We start from the raw sequence: 15,930 nt of genomic DNA, 5'->3' as shown, positions 1-15,930 counted from the left end.
CACATTACAAAACTAAAATACAAGGCTGAAGAAACTGCCAGCGTATTTCTTCACACTTTAATTTTAATAAAATACAGTATATATATATATGTGTGTGTCTGTGAGTTCAAGCAAAAGTTTTGCCACATAGCCCATGTAACTCTGAGGGGGAGAGGAAAGGGGTCAAAAAAAAAAAAAAAAAAGTTTAATTACTTTGTTTCTTTCTCATTCCTTATTTCTCAGCTTTACCAGTTAGAGGGTAGGTGTGGGAAGTAAACTTTATGTACTTTCTGAAAACTACAGTGGAAAGGGCTAAGCAAACTATATAAATCTTCTAGTTAAACAGCTCCAAGACTAGTCATGGCCTCTGGTTATGTGAAAAAATGTATAAGAAAAGCAAATGTTAAATGACAAAATATGTAAAAGATGGCAACACAAGTTTGGGCTGTTCTGTCTCCTGAGCGTTATCCTGACAAGATGACATAATAACAGTGGCAGAAAAATCCATGCATCTATGACTTTCAGCCATTTTGAGGGAGAATTAATTTAAGTATACTATGTAGATTTGCATTTTCCCACAACAGAAATCTTTATAGCCTGTGTCACATCTAATATTTCTGTTCTCTCAGATGTTAGATGTCTGCAAACAGCTCCTGCTACTGCTTTAGAACTGTTCAGAATATGTAATATATGTGATATATGTAATATATGTAATATAACTGTTCAGAACTATGTCCAGTTCTCATTAACCATCAGTGTTCTATCACAAGCTATTGCTACTTCTCTGTCTCCTTATTTTTCTTTCTACTGTTTCTTGTAGCTTTCAATAGAACCTTATTGAATACCAACTTGGAATACTACTGAAAGATGTGTTTTAAGATTCTCAGAATGCCCTTAATTTTCTGATGTATCATAGATTCATACAACCATTTTTTTCCCCAGCACAGAACCTAAAATTGGACACAGTGCCTCATATTGATGTTGTATTGGGAACACTTACTTTTCTGAATGAGCCTCCTTTGTTTATACATCCTAATTAAGACAGGGGCATCCTCTACAGAAAATCCATAAAATTATACAAGGTACCATTCTGTACACTAGTGTTTGCTGACTAGGCTTGTTTTGACAGCTAACAGGTAGCAGAGCAGCTTTGATGGAAATTTGAGCAGCAACCTCCAGCAAAGCTGGATTTGAAAAGAGGATGTGTGCTTATCCATACTGCTCCTGTAGAACAGCTCTCTAAGAGGCTTTCAGGGATTAGAAACTGAACTTTTTCTTGTCATGTTCACTGCCCTGCATTTCTCTGTTGTAGAGACAGATTTATTGTTTTGTTCGGGTTCTTTTTTCCTCCCCTTTATATTCACTGTAACATTTTTTTTCTGACAAGAGTTCTTAGTTTAGATGGTTCAAATCTTGAAAACAAATTTCTGAGCGTAGGAGAAATAAACTGAGGCTCAGTTTTTGTGAGTTGCTTACAGTCACTGTGGGGTTTTTTGACGCTTACAAACCACAAGTGCTTGGGTCACACGTGGGCCAGGGGAGACCTGAGTCAGGGTACGGCAGCACTTCAGTTCTCACTAGAGATGCAGAATACTCTGGAAACTGGCAAGCACCCTGTGGCGTGTTTCCAGTCTCGCTGAAGACCCTGTGAAAACCATCCAAAACGCTGCAGACAGCCCAGGTGTGCCCAGAGGTGCTCCTGGGGCTGTTCTCCCAGCAGCCCGGGCACGCTGCCCTGCTTTCTGCACACTGCGGGCCGCGGCCGGGCTCCTCATTCTTACCTCTACCACACGTTCAGAACCGCGCCCGCCCTGCCCCGTCCTTGTGCTGCCTCAGCTCTTAGCCCCGCCGCGGCGGGAGCCTCGTCAGCCGCCTCCGCACCCCGGCGAGGGAAAACAAACCCGACTGTCAAGCGGCCTCGAGCTGACAGTACCTCAGAGCTCCTCCTCAGAGCATTGTTCTGGTCACCCCCCTCTCGTCCTGGTACCGTTTGCCGCAGCCCGACCAGAGGAGGAGCCGGGAGTTCTTCCCCTCCCTTGGCGGTCCGGCGGGGCTCTCAGCCTGAGGAGAACCCCGCGCGCCGCGCTCCCCTCAGCGGGCTGAGCTGGGCGGGAAACGGCACCGCGCGCGCGCGCGGAAGCCCCTCGCTCACCTGAGGGAGCGCCCCCCGCCTGGCTCCTCCCCGGCTGGGCCCGGGCGCGGCCCCGCACCCCCTCCCCTGTTGGAGGGGGCGGGCAGTCCGCGCTCAGCTCCGGTGGCGAGTGAGGCCGGTGGGGCGGCGGCGGGAGCGGCACGAAGTTGACGGCGATTCTCCTCGAAGGACGAGGCGGCTCGGGACGGGTGAGGAGAGCGGCGTCCGGTTGCGACGGGAGGTCTGGGAATCAGGGCGGGAGGGGGGGAGCACGGCACGGCGTCGCCCACTTCTCCCCGCCGAGATGGCGGGGGCCGGGCGGGCACAGGGACTGTGGAGCGACCTGACCGGAGCGCGTCGGGCACAGGGAACGTGGTCGTGTGGTGCCACAGGGGCTGCCTGCGGAGGTGGCTCCCCGCGCTGAGGCGCCCTGGGTCGCTGCCTTCCCATCTCGCTCCGTTAAACACGCTCCTTTCAAAAGGCCAAGGACGCCGAGCCCTCTCGGGCGTGAGGAAAGAACAACACGGCGCTCCCTGCACGACCAGCTGGTAAGGCGCGGGGAGGCTGGCGGAGCGCCGGCCGTGCCGGGGCAGGCCTTCCCCTCAGCGCTCCTCTGGGCTCTGCGGGCGAGCGGCGGCTGTGCCGCCCCCGGGGCGGCGAGGGGAGCGCCGGCACGGGACCGCGGAGGGGAGAGGGAGTTGCCGGGAGAACCGACTCCGGTAGGACCTGGGTGTTGCTGAGTTTCCTCTCCTGGCTGGAAAGAGCGGGGGCTCTTCTCCCCGAGCGCGGTATCGGCCGCGGCTGCCCGGGAGCGGTGGTTGCTGCGCCGCCGCCGGGCTGTGCTTTCAGCTGAACTCGCGTTCTCCGCGGCGGGGGGCACCGAGGACCGGACGGGCCGGGAGCGCTGGGCGGGCCAGAGCGGAGCCCCCCGGGGGTGGCCGGGCCCGCGGTGCGGTCGGGGGCGCCGTGGCTGCCTGCCCGCGCACATTCCTCAGGGGATTCCTGGCATTCCTGAGCTGAGGGCACTCTGACTTCTTCATCTCCTTTTATTTCACGAATTAGCGTATTTTTGCGAAAGGGTGTGTCCGCATTGTGTGTGTTCTTTTTCATGGGAAAAGCTTGGAATGGCAGTTCGGTAATTTATCCTTCCCAATTAACTCGGCATCTGATAATAATTTATATCCCTCCCATATGATGACAACTTTATGCAGAGATCAGTGCTGCGATAAAACTTGTGGTGAGTTTGGATTAACATCTGCAGTTGACAGAAGAATAGTTGTTATAGCTTTTATCTTTTTATAACATTTTAGCTTTTTTGGGATGTGAGTATTTTTGAAAAATCAGTAGTTTTGAGTAATTATCATGGTAGAAATAGTGAAAACCTATCCTTAAAAACTGTTTTATTTATCTAAGCATCTACACTGTGTTTAACTTGCACATGTTCATGCAAAATGAATACTGTAGATGAACCAGAAACTCCCCAGGATATAATGGTTTGTGATACACCTGTGTGAATTTCATAGAATCAGTGTCTGATGCTTATTCTGACAACTGTCACGACTCATAGTTAAAGGTCTCTTTCCAGAGGTGACTTTAATAGAACCATAAAACATTTGTATGAAAGTATAACAAAATGGCAAAACCAAACCACTGGTTACTCTTTTAACGTGCTTTGTAAGAACTAAGAACTTGTTTGACTAGCAATTGTATTTTTTAGAAATGGAAGATGTGGAAGATGAATTGCTCTTTTTTTTTGTTGTTGTTGTCTTTTTTTTTTTTTTTCTTTTTTTTTTTCTTTCCGTAGTTGGAATGTTAAACTTGAGCCTTTTCCTACAGTATTGGAACATACCATTAATAGTGTAGTAAGCAGCATGTTTGACAAAGGGGATGAAGAAGTTTGTTATGAAAGGCTTTTTATTGTATGTTATTCTTTTTGTACAGTCAGCTGTACTTTTTGAAGACCAAATCTGTCAAAAATTAAAAAGCAGAGTTTCTAATCTTTATAAATAATTCTCTTATAATGTTAAGATACTCTTTCACATAAGACAATTGTTATTAGAAGACTTCAGCTTAATACTTGTAAACACATTTTTAATTATATGATCTGAACAAACCAAATACAATGCTTCAAATGAAGTTATCTTAAAAGGGAACTGATATTTTTACATGTATGTATTTACAATTTAGGGGCATTTTTGAAACATATTAAAGAATTCTCTAGTTGGTTTACATATACCTTGAATTGCAACTCACAGTAACTTTCTAAATCCCACTTCAGTGCAAATACCTACTACAAAGGATTATTTTAGCAAATGTCAGTAGTGTGATTACAGTCATGGGAAGGGAGGGCTTACCATTCATTGCTAACCTCTTTGATTACAGAATTTGTGGTATTCCAAAGAGCCTGTCTTCTCCATGGCTACATCACACAACTTTTTACTCTCAGTGTCTGACAGAGTTGTGTTTTGCTTTTAAATCCATTAAGGAGGATGACTGTTTATGCTGCCTGAATCACCTCCAAGCAAACTGTCTTATTTTAATTTCTGTTAATTGCATTATTAGATCTCCCTGTCACTACTAAGATGGCAGAGAATGCACTTGGGTTCCCTGGCAGGATATATATGGTGGATGTGGAATTTAATTCACTGCAAAAATGGTCTGTGGTTTATCCTGTGTAATAAATAGAGGTAAAATTCCTCAATTTCCCTCAATAAAAGGAGAAAAAAAGCTGAAAAAAAGAATTTGGGGCAGTTCCTTTTTCTGGTTTACCCTGTGCAATATGAAGTTTATCTTTCTGGGATTATGGGTGAAACTGGTTTGTCTGGGATCTTCAGTGTCATCTGAAATGTAAGTGAAATGACATGACCTCAAACTTGAATTTTTAAATAATTTGTCATTCAGCACTGTGACATGAAGATATATCACTTCAGCCTAGACCATAGTGGGCAGGATATTATTTAAAAATAGCTATTTAAGTATTTTGGGGCCAAATAATTCTGCTGATGTCAGATATTAAACAAAAGTTGACTAGCAGTGGTCTAATTCTGCAGCCTGGTGTTTTACCATTTCTGCCTTTTGAAGCCACAGTCATAGTAAGGATGGTGATGTCATTGTTATCTGCCCTTTTTACTGTCTTGATAACCTGAAAATGCTTGTATTGATATCAAGTGGGTGAGCCTGAGTGTGCAAAACAGTGTTCAGCCAGTGGCTACCTGTGTTGATTGAGGGAACTAACAAGAATCTGGTGAACATCACTGATGTTAATAGATTTCTGAGAGATGGCCATGAACCCTGACATAACCAGCCACTTTTCCCCTCTCTGTGCAACTCTGAACAGCAACAGAAATGATGGAGCTACCCACTGCCTATGTGTTTGGATGAAGCAGATGAAAGAAAATTGTGTTTCTTCTGCTGCCTGTTCCATTTCTTCATCTTTTTAGGGGTAGGAGGAGGTTATCTTCGACCCAGTAAGTTCAGTTATATGGTGCAGAGCCAGGGTTTATGAAGACCTATGTCTTCAATATATAGAGATTAAAAACTGTGTCTTGATGAAGTGCCAGGATGAGGTGAAGAAGTCAGAATTCCATCCAGTTTTGTTGCTAGCTCTCACCAAACTGCACACTGAGGGAAGTGGTGCTAACTTGATGCATCCTGAACATAGGTTTGGCAGTTTACAATGTTTTTTAATACATATTGAATGTTGTGTTGGTAGGATGTAGAAAAAAAAAAAACCCAAAAGTTTGTTTCGTAGTTTCTGTTCTTACTTGACAAAAGACAGGAGAATCTTCCTACTGAGAATGCTGTATCACCAGGTTACTGTGGTAATATATGTAAGGAAAGGTATCTCACATGTTCATGGACTGTTTATTCCAGGTATGTTTATCTGGAAACAAATAACACGTTTCAGAAACTGCTTTTGACTAGGCTAGATTAGTTAAATCTAAATGGTAGTGTTTCTCAGAATAGACAAGTATCAAAATTTAATGTTTAAACCCGAGAAATGAACGTGTTAGGAATGCATTTGGTAAAGATTTAGTGGAGTGGTAGTCATGGAGTCAACACCCTTGGGATTAGAGCTCGTTGTGTTTGCTGTGACCTTGCAGCATCTCTGCCAACAGAGCTGGCAGTGTCCTTGAGGGAGTTTATCTGAATGTAGGCTTATAATAAACCTGTTTTATGTGAAATATAGTGGATGGCAAAATCAATAGCCCAGCATGTTAAGTACATAGTATAGTTTTTTTCCAGGAGTGCCTCTAAATTTTTAGCCATATCCATCTTTTGTGTTTCTGAGATGCATCAACTGGATTCACAGTATCAGATTTAAAATTAATATTCTATGATAATCTTTGGACATTCTACTTAATTTTGGTAAAGACAGAGCAATGAGGAATAAAGATGGCTGGAGAAAAATTACTTTAAAAAAAACATCAGAAAAATCAGAAGATGTCCCAATTTTTACCACAGCAGCCCATTTCTGTGAGGGTCCTGTCCTGCTAGGTGCCATTCAGATAGCTACATAACTCTCAGCATGACAGGAGTTTAGCTCCAGGCATTTTCAGAAGTTCATAATTCTTTAGTTCTATGTACATTACACAACATTTTAATGTATCTAAAATGTTGATGTCAACCATATAAATATGCTATGAAAAGGAGGCTTATTGGCCTTGATGCCCATGCTTACTTTTTCATATGCACCTAAGTATTTCTCTGTGTGTGTATACACAAACTCTCACAGGCACTTGCAGACATTAGGGGTGTTTCAGCCTTATTTTAAATTCTGTTGAAAGACATCTCTAAGAGCTGTTGAAGTTTGTTAGAATGGAAGATGTATTTTTTGTATATAAAAGCACTCATAAGTGGCTAGTGATTTGTGATCCCTTTCAATATAAAGCATAATACAGAAGTAGTGGGTAGAATTTGAGCTTTTTTATTGAGATGCAGTAATGTTTTCAGTGATGTGAATCAAGTTCAGAATATTTTGTTAGGCCTTGTTGAAACTAGTACTGGGTTGGCCTATGCCTTCATACAGTCATTTGCACACCATAAGCTGTTAAATGCAGGGAACAAACGTTCTGCAGTTGTAGCCTTTATTTACAAGAACAATTGCTGTGTAATGTTACATTGTAATTCCACAAACACTTCAAGCCTCATAAAGAAGCAGCCCTACCTCTCTCATTTCCCCCCAGTAATTAGGCTGTTCCAGTGTGAGGTGAGAATATTCCTGGATTGTGGGAGCTGGTTAAACCTGTGCTCAGTGTACAAGCAAGGCCCACACCAGTCAGCTTTGGCTTTTTTCTTCATAAACTCTTCAAACTGATGCATCTCCTGGTGGAGCTCTGCAGCACACTATAAAAGCTCCTTTTCTCTGTGGGGAGTTACTCAGCTTCTCCTCTACTCAGCTCTGTCTTGCAGGCTGAATGTGATGATACCATCTTCTTGTCTGGTAGTGGCTGGGCTCAGGGCCTGCATTTCTGACTGCATATTTAAATTTTAAAATGCATAGTGGAGCTGGTTGAAAGAAATTAGATGAGTGTGGAGCCAAGTGTTTAAAGGATACACTGTAATTAAGACAAAGTTTAACAATAGAAAAATGGGAGCTTGAATACACATGAAACTGTGGCCTTATGTTGGCTGTGTAAATGATTCCTAAAGTCTGTTTTATGTGCAGTCTTTGTATCTCCATAGAAATTAACCCTTTTCTGTATGTCTTCATATATGTGAGTCTTTACATATAGTTGTACTCATATAGCTCATCCTTAATTTTGTTTAGGAGTAAGCTATACCTACATAATCAAGGTTATGCTACTTGTACCTGTTGTGTTGCCTGTGATTTCAGTAGACTGGATAATATTTTTTGAGTGGGAATATTGAGAAGAAGATCCAGTAATATGCCACATCTAAAGCCAAAGAATAATTTTTGGAGTTGGGAAACCTTTTTGTTTACTTTAGATATTAATATAAATTTGTGTTCTTGAAGCACTGACAAAACTTTTTAACAAAGGTTGCCCTAACTGTGTTTCCATTTCTTGGAGAATGGCTCTCAAATAAATTGTATTTTAACTAGCTAGAGATTTTTGCCTGAACCTCTAAAGATGTGAGCAGGATACTCTCTTCTGTTTAAACAATAGTGATATCATTGGGATGTATTAAGATAACTTCCTTTGGAACAAAATACAAAGTTTCTAACACTGACAATTGGAGGAAAATGTAGTGAAACAACATAGGATCTCTTGTGGAGTGAGTGTAGTCCTATCAGATGTTTGGATACAAAGCAACTATTGTATTTGAAAGCACAAACTGCTTTTAGAATCTCTAAGTATCCTTGTGCCTCTTGGCTGTTGTTCTGTCAGTAATTGAACAGATATGAACACTTAGAATTTGATAAACTAGAAGAGTATATAAAATAGGATTTATTTATTACCTTTTTTTTTTTTTTTCTTAACCTTCTCCTTTGCATGTTTGTCAATAAAGTGAGTAAAAACTGCCTGTGGTCATAGCACAGTGTGTATAATTAACTCTGGGATAAGTGTTCATAAGGTTTTGTTGTTTGCTTGCTTTTTGTATTTGAAGTTTGTAAATCTTAATTATACTGCAGTGGTGTCAGCACACTTCAAGTGCAAATAGATAACCCCAGTAGATTGGATTCTGGCAAAAAGGGCTTGTACAGATGTATATGAGCCTGCATGAGAGATGGAACAATATATTGGTGTAAGTACACTTGTGCACCCATTCATGGCCATGTAGAGCTTGTACCAATGTAACTATTAATCAACAAATACAAGTCTCCATCTTCCTCCAGTGACTTAACTAGAATCAGAGTGTACAGGACCTGGGACTAGTTAAGGAAGGTTACATAAATTAGTTTTGTGGAACTCTTTCTGATACAGGTTGACTTCAGTTTTAGTATGCTTTTCAGGTGCTTTTTGGTTTTGGTTCCCTTTTGTTTATGATGTGGAAAAATCTGGAAACTGGTTTTAAATAATGATAGAAAATATTCAGTACAGTTTAGAACATTACATGAGAAATTTGAACTTTTTTTAGTATTTTTTTATCATTGACGAAAAATAAGGCTTTAATTTCCACTCAGTAAGGAAGGTTAGTAGGTCATGCTATGTTTCCTCAGGGGATAAATCCTGGGAAACTACGACTCTATGAATTCATCCACAATGGGTTAACAAAATGTGGTACATATTATATCCATCTTCAATCAAACTTTCACAATTTATGAGACCAGAGAAACTGCCAAAATATCTTGTTATTGACTCATAGCCATTGAAGCAGATTTTCCTCTTAAAAAAAAACCAAAAAACCAAAAACCAACCAACCAACCAAAAAAAAAAAAAAAGGCAAAACCTGCTAGTTGTCACAGAGCTCAAACATTTGGCTGATCTATCACATACTTTCATAGGACTAACAAGATGTTTTACATTTGAGACACTGAGACTTCTTCACACACATTTTTCAGCCAGAAGGAGTATGAACCAAGCTGTAAGCAAATGAACAGTATCTTTTGCTCTTACTGCTGTTAATAGTTCTTTCTACTGACAGTCTTTATCAAATCCAGTTCTCTTCGTGTTCTTGGAAGGGTGGCTATTAATAGTGTGTTTTATTGGTTGAACATCTGGATCAGAGTTGGGCAGAACTGCAACTGAAAATCCTCATCTCTAAGGCAGCAAATCCACAACTCATCCACTTTGCTATACTGCATTTCAGAAGAAATTAATAAAATAATGTGTAGTCCATGCTACCTTAAGCATGTCTGTTTACTTCTAACATATAAGTTGGAATTTTCATCCTGCAGGAAATTCTAACTTTTCATTCCTAGGCTGCCATCTGAAGTCAGAACAGAGAATGATATACACAGGATAGAAATCAAAGTAATTAAAGTAGTTGATTCAGAAGTGTTGAAATACACACTGGTGAAATGTATTACAGTGATGACACACTCCCTTCTGTCCCCAAACTTCTCTGCAGGTCAGTGTTCCTGGATGGACTTCATGTTTCATTATGCACCCAAAGCCATATGACTACCACATTTAATCACAACCTGGTCAAAGCTGAAAGAAAAAACCAAATAAAATATTGTGTTCATGGAAGGAGGTCGCTGGTGAGGAGGCTGGAATTATTAATTGCTTTTAAAGGAAGACTTGAGTGACCCATTTGCACTGTGGGTGTGTGAATCTCCAGTATTTACTTCTTTACATGGGCACTACAGACACTTCAGTGTGGCAATGGGTATGGATTTCATTGCAAGTAAAAATGCAGTGTTGAGTGTGCAATCCTGGGACCACAACAGAATGAATGCAGCAGGTCAAAACCTGACCCTTTTCCCTTTGCACAGCACCAGTTAGTGACAGAGCTGCATGTTGTGACTGCACGAGGACAGACTCTATCTAAGGTGGATGGGATTTGGTGCCAAGTTTAGAAATAGCTTGTGTGCTTCCCAAACATTTTGCTTTTCTCCTCTCTGCTCTCCTGTAAGCAGGAGATCAAGTAAATTCAGCTACTCCTGAGCTATCTTTCTTACAGGGAATGCAACCCAGCCCATGTTCCTTTTTCAGAAGCTTCAGATTGTAGGTGGGGTTGACAGTGATGAAGTTTCCCTTCATGCTTCCAAGGCATGTGTGAGAGATTGTGTTGCAACAAGTGTAAAACATTACAGTTTCAGTCTTTCCATTAATCACCCCGTCTGCTTCCTTTTCTCTACCTTCACATTATGTAAGTTTTCCTTCCTTTTTCTCTCCTGAAGTGATTTCCTGTCCTTTTTCCATAGCACTGTCATTTATTACTGACCTAACACCCACTTTGTTTTTGTGTGATATTGCTGGTACTTTCTGAATAGTCAGCTGCACAGGGAATCTATTATTTAGCTTGGAGAGCAAGTTCAGTGCTGTGTAAAGTTGGAGGACAAATTTTATAGTTCCTTCCTGCCATTTTGCTGTGCGTGTGTGAAAAATCTGGAGTCAACATCCAGATGTTTTGTCTCTTGTTTTTAAAAAAGGCACCGATTAAATAATGTGACTCGTTTTTTGTTTAAGAGAATTTGGAAATAAATGTCATGGAACAAAATGTAATATGATAATCTAGCCTTTAGAAGCTTGAAACTTTCAGAATTCTAAACCTTCACTCCTCTGAAGAGAAGATAGTGTGGTATGCCCTAATCTTCCTTTAATGAAAAATATTTGGCTGATACAGTCTTTGGAGTCTCAGGACTGTGATATTGGATGCGAGGGAGTTCCTGGCTTTTTTATCAAGGAAGCCAAGGAGGAGCCCTAGTGTGACAGGAGATGTGGAGAAGTCTGATCCTTTTTATTCTTTTGCATTCCTTGACAAGGTTTACCCAAAAGGAGAGTACAAGTAAAGTGAGGCAATAGCTGGGAAGGATTTGTGCCCCTTCAAGGAGGCCAAGGAACACATCCATGGGTGAGATTTGTTCATCATCTCTGCTGGTATTACACGTTCCAGGAGGCCTGGCTGTTGAGGGCAGCTTCTTAGTTCTTGTGCTGGAAGCAGAAAGTGTGAGGAGTTCTGTGGCAGATGTGTTAAAGGCACTCTCAGTAGTGGGTGTGTTGGGGCAGGATGCAGAAGAGCAAGTTTTGTATGCAGAGTGGGGCATTTAACAGGTTTATTGGTTGGTTTTGGTTTGTTTTTTGATAAATCTGTCTTGTGGATTTGGCTAGAGAAGCACTGAAATGGATGAGTGGACACAATTCCCAGCCTTTATGGTGCTGTAATGTTAGGAGGGCTGCAGAGCTGCTGAAGGGAACAGCCACGTCTGGCACAGGAGTGTTTCCCAAAGGTGCTTTTTTTCTGCTCATGTTGACAGGAAATGTAGCTGGGATTGCAAACTAGAGGGATTTTATTTTTTTGTTGGTGGGTCTCACATAACTCTTGGTAGCTAGCTTTAGAATAACTGAAAGGATATATTTTGGAGGAAAATTTACAAAAATTTTTTGACCTGTTAAACATTCAATATTCCTTTCCTGTGGTTCTTTGTAAAGTATCATATCACCACTGAAGAACAAACTGTTTCAGAAAAACATGCAGAGTATTGGATTTTCAGACACAAGAACCTCTGCTGACAAGTTTTCTTTGTAAATAAAAATGTCATAGTTTCTATTTTGGGCAAAAAATAAGTTGTTCTAAAAAATGAAACCACTTCTGAATAATGATAAAATATGAGACCTTCATACCCCCTGGAGGCTAGTGTTTAAAATTTAGTGTTTAAACACCTTTATGAAGGCTTATTTTAAAAAGAAATCCCAAAACCTGAAAGTCCTAAACAGTTTGAGTGCCAAATTTGTTTGCATAAGTTTTCAAAGGTTTATTTATCAAAGATTTATAGTTCAAAAATTCAGTTTGGAATTTTGTGACTGGCTCAAGAAGACCCAGGCCATGTTGGTGCCAAAATAAGTGACCCATCATTCCCTCACGCCTTACTTGCTGATGTGATAGAAGACTGCTCAGTTTTTTTGCTGGATCAATAAAGTGGTTGCATGGTTTTTGCCTCACAAAAGAAACAGGGAGGATTGTACAAGCTGGAATAACAACACCCTAGAACTGTTGTCTGGGGAAAGTGTGTTATGACCTACATTTGTTTAAGTCAGTTGGTAACTTAAAACATTGAAGTGAAGCATCTTTCAAACCAGCATATTTGGACTTTTCTAAAGAACTTGATCCTATTCTGTTGGACTTGCTCCAGATGATGACAGGGTTTACAGAACTTGTTGATCTGAATACCCAGCTGCTTGGGTTTATATGATGTTACTGTAGAAAGTCTTCTCTTTTGTGGACTGCTTGCAAGTTTTCAGGTGGAACTTTCCTGCTTAATAAGATGTGGCTTGGTATGAACAGCAGATGAAGTTACCAGTCAGGGGATGTCAATCTACTTTCATTGTTGTAAACTGAAGCTGAACTTTTTACCTCTGAAAGATATTGATGGTTGTGTGTTCTTGACTATGTTATCTCCTTTTTTAGCAAGTAAATACTTTCAAAATAAAATAAGTTATTTAAGTAGTTATTTCTTATACCCTGATTAATTTGCTTGTGCTGTTGTGATATTTGCTTCACAATAGGAGATAACTGATTTTAAAAAATAATAGAATGACAGTCTTCTACCTAATTAGTAATTTATGCAGAATCATTGCTTTAGTTTCTGAAAACTTTATTTTTAAACTCCAAAACAGCAAATAAAACTTCTGGGAAAACTATTAGTCAAAATTAAGAGTATTTGTTTGGCAGAAAAGCTGGAATTAGAAGTTAAATAACCCTCTATTAAGGAAAAAAGCATTTATTTTTCTTAAGTAACTACGAGGAAACAAAAAGCAGGCCTACAGACAGGAAACCTCTTTGTAAGCCTAGGGGTACAGTGTTCTGTCATAATGTTTGAGGGCATCAGCAGAGTTAAAGAAGATTAAAACTGAACAGTTACAGCTTCCAGTGCCTCCAGCTGTCAGCTCCTCCACTCTATCAGATGTCAGAATTTCAGTCATGAGCAATATGGAATACAAAGCTGACTGCATTTCCCTGAGTATGCCAACATGCAGATCTTTGTGGCTGAGGTGTGTGCTCAGCCATCAGTGCTCAGATGTTCTCATTTTTGTCACAGTGATGTCCCTCAGAGAGTAGGGCAGGCAGATGGAAGAGCAGCAGCCTGGGTCAGCTCATCTTAATCCATTGCTGTGAACCTGCCAGCACTTGGGATGACGACTGTAAAATGGGTGTGTGGGAATATGAGTGTGACTATAATTAAACAATTAGCCTCATTAGACATTTTAGGTTTTCGTCAGGAAGGCTATGTGGGAGGAAAGCCAGCAATACTTTTTTAAATTAAAAAAAAATGTTTAAAATGCGACAAACCAGATGGTTTTGTGGATTGTAAAATAACGTTTTGATATTATGTAGTTCAGTGAGTATTATCCACTGTGGCTTCACATCCTATGGAATAGGAACTCTAAGTAAAGCCTTCAAATATTTGAGCAGTAAAGTCAGCTGTCTTATTTTCTTGTAGGTGTAATGGGGATTTATAAATATGTTTAACAGCTCCAGAACTGTCTGTTTAGCACTTCAGTTTCTACAAGGTTGAATTCTTTTGTATAGAAAGAATAGTTTATTACTATGATGCAGAAGGAGAAGACAAATACACTTATTTCCATATAGTTTTAGAGACAAATATATTAATGGTTAATTTAAGGTAGATTATTAAAATAAATACTGTTGCCACTATACACTAGGGGGTTATGTGATTGTTTTTCAGGCAATTTGGTTTGTTTTTTACTGGATATTTTTAGCAGGTTTGTAACAATACTGAAAGTACAGCTTTTGCAGTCACCCCGAATTTCACATATTGTAAGTTATGCTTATTTGTTCTTTGTATGGATTGATTTGGATTCTTAAGTTTTAGGTTTATTTTTATTAACCTCTTTTTCTTGTGTTTGTTAATTGTTAGCACTGCTAGCAAGTTCAGATGAACTTTACTCTTTTTATAGGTCTTTTAATGCATACAACTTTAAAGTGTAGTGTAAATGTTCATATGCTAAGCAGTTTGTCTAAATTTACTGGTGGCATTTCTAATCTTGCTAGAATTGCTAAGTGGAGAATTTTCAAGAATTTTCACATATTTGCCTAATGCAGATGTGTGCCTCCAGCTATGTATAAATTGTGGGAGGTTTTTTCACTTACATGGTCACCTGAAAATATGTCATGAGTGATTTTAACTTAGAGTAGTATCAGCACACTGTATTCTGAAAACTAGATTTCTTTTTATAAAGGTAGATTTCTGAGTAATTTGTTCTTTCTGTAAACATTGAGACACTTTAAACACTTAATCACTCTTGAAGATAAAGGATTCTTTTGCTTTTTTTCATGGGCTGTATCTCTTTGTTAATATTTTCTAGTTACAAAATAATGTCTTCCTAGCACTTTTTCCCTAAATAATCGTGCAGATTTGACTTGGAAGTCTAAAAAGCTGTTCCATGCTTTTAATTTTGCTAAAACTTGAAATTACTTCTATGTTCATAATTTCATTACATGCCTGTAGTATTAACTACAGATCATCATTGTCAAATAAAACAGTAATATAAAAACAGCAAGCATAAAAGCTTCAAAATGCTTACTTTATTTGAAAGCAACTTTTGAACCTAAAATTCTTCCCTTTTGTTGCCTTGAGTAAATAAAGAACAGTTTCAAGCCATTGAGGAATGTAGCTGGACCCACTCAGCAGTTTAAAGATCAAAGTGGGGAGCCTGGTTTCCTGCTTTTCCTATCTCCAGCAGTGTAGTGTGGCCTGATTACTTCACAGTGTGTAGTCTAAGCTTCCACTTTGTAAGCCCACTGTATCAATGGAGATCTCTTAATTGACTGCAGGTGATAATAATCAGCTTCTGCTATTTTGACTTTGACGTTTTTATATCAGCCTATACATCAAAACTGTGTAAGTAATGTGAGATATTATGAATATTCAGAAAAGAAGGTAAAGAAGTATGGAGAAATACGTAAAATGGAGGCTCAAAATAGTGGAAGTGTATTGGTCCTTGCTGTTTCCTTCCCTTCTTAGTTTTTCCACTTTCCTTAGCCTTCTCTGGCTCATCTTTGCTTTTCCCTTGTGCTCTTTCTCTTCCTACTCCAGGAATTCTTAAATGGAATCATAGTGTCTATTTGCTTCCCTTTACTAAGTGAATTTAGCCCCTGAATTAGCCTATGCTGATTCCTTCAGATGAAGTAAGTAAGGTGTTGAGGAGTAGGAGTTGCTTTTTTGAGAGAGGAAAAGATTTTTGAGGAGAGATGTCCTGATAGAAGGAAGAACTGAGGGAAAACAAACA

At 40.0% G+C, this 15,930-nt stretch overlaps 1 protein-coding gene and 1 long non-coding RNA gene across 11 annotated transcripts in view; one reads left to right on the top strand and one right to left on the bottom strand.

The window, feature by feature from the left end:
• Window positions 1-2,266, bottom strand: part of LOC139801155 (uncharacterized) — a 48,481-nt gene extending 46,215 nt beyond the window's left edge. For all 4 annotated transcript variants that reach the window (XR_011728080.1, XR_011728083.1, XR_011728082.1 and 1 more), the window contains exon 1: window positions 2,132-2,266. This is a non-coding gene — a long non-coding RNA (uncharacterized lncRNA). The remainder of the gene's footprint in view (window positions 1-2,131) is intronic.
• CGNL1 (cingulin like 1) overlaps window positions 2,179-15,930 on the top strand; it is a 55,894-nt gene continuing 42,142 nt past the window's right edge. For 2 of the 7 annotated variants that reach the window (XM_071755058.1, XM_071755054.1), the window contains exon 1: window positions 2,179-2,319. Coding sequence is in view for 2 of the 7 variants with exons in the window: in XM_071755053.1 (XP_071611154.1) it covers window positions 10,201-10,217 (17 nt within the window). In the remaining 5 variants the exon portion in view is untranslated. Of the gene's footprint in view, window positions 2,352-2,515; window positions 2,659-2,714; window positions 2,830-10,084; window positions 10,218-15,930 lie in introns of those variants that run through there. The other 5 variants (XM_071755055.1, XM_071755056.1, XM_071755057.1 and 2 more) reach the window with 5 other exon arrangements.

Source organism: Heliangelus exortis, chromosome 11 (genome assembly GCF_036169615.1).
Source record: "Heliangelus exortis chromosome 11, bHelExo1.hap1, whole genome shotgun sequence".
NCBI lineage: Eukaryota > Metazoa > Chordata > Aves > Apodiformes > Trochilidae > Heliangelus > Heliangelus exortis.
Note: the sequence above shows the minus strand (reverse complement) of the source record. Positions and strands in the feature narration are given on the sequence as shown.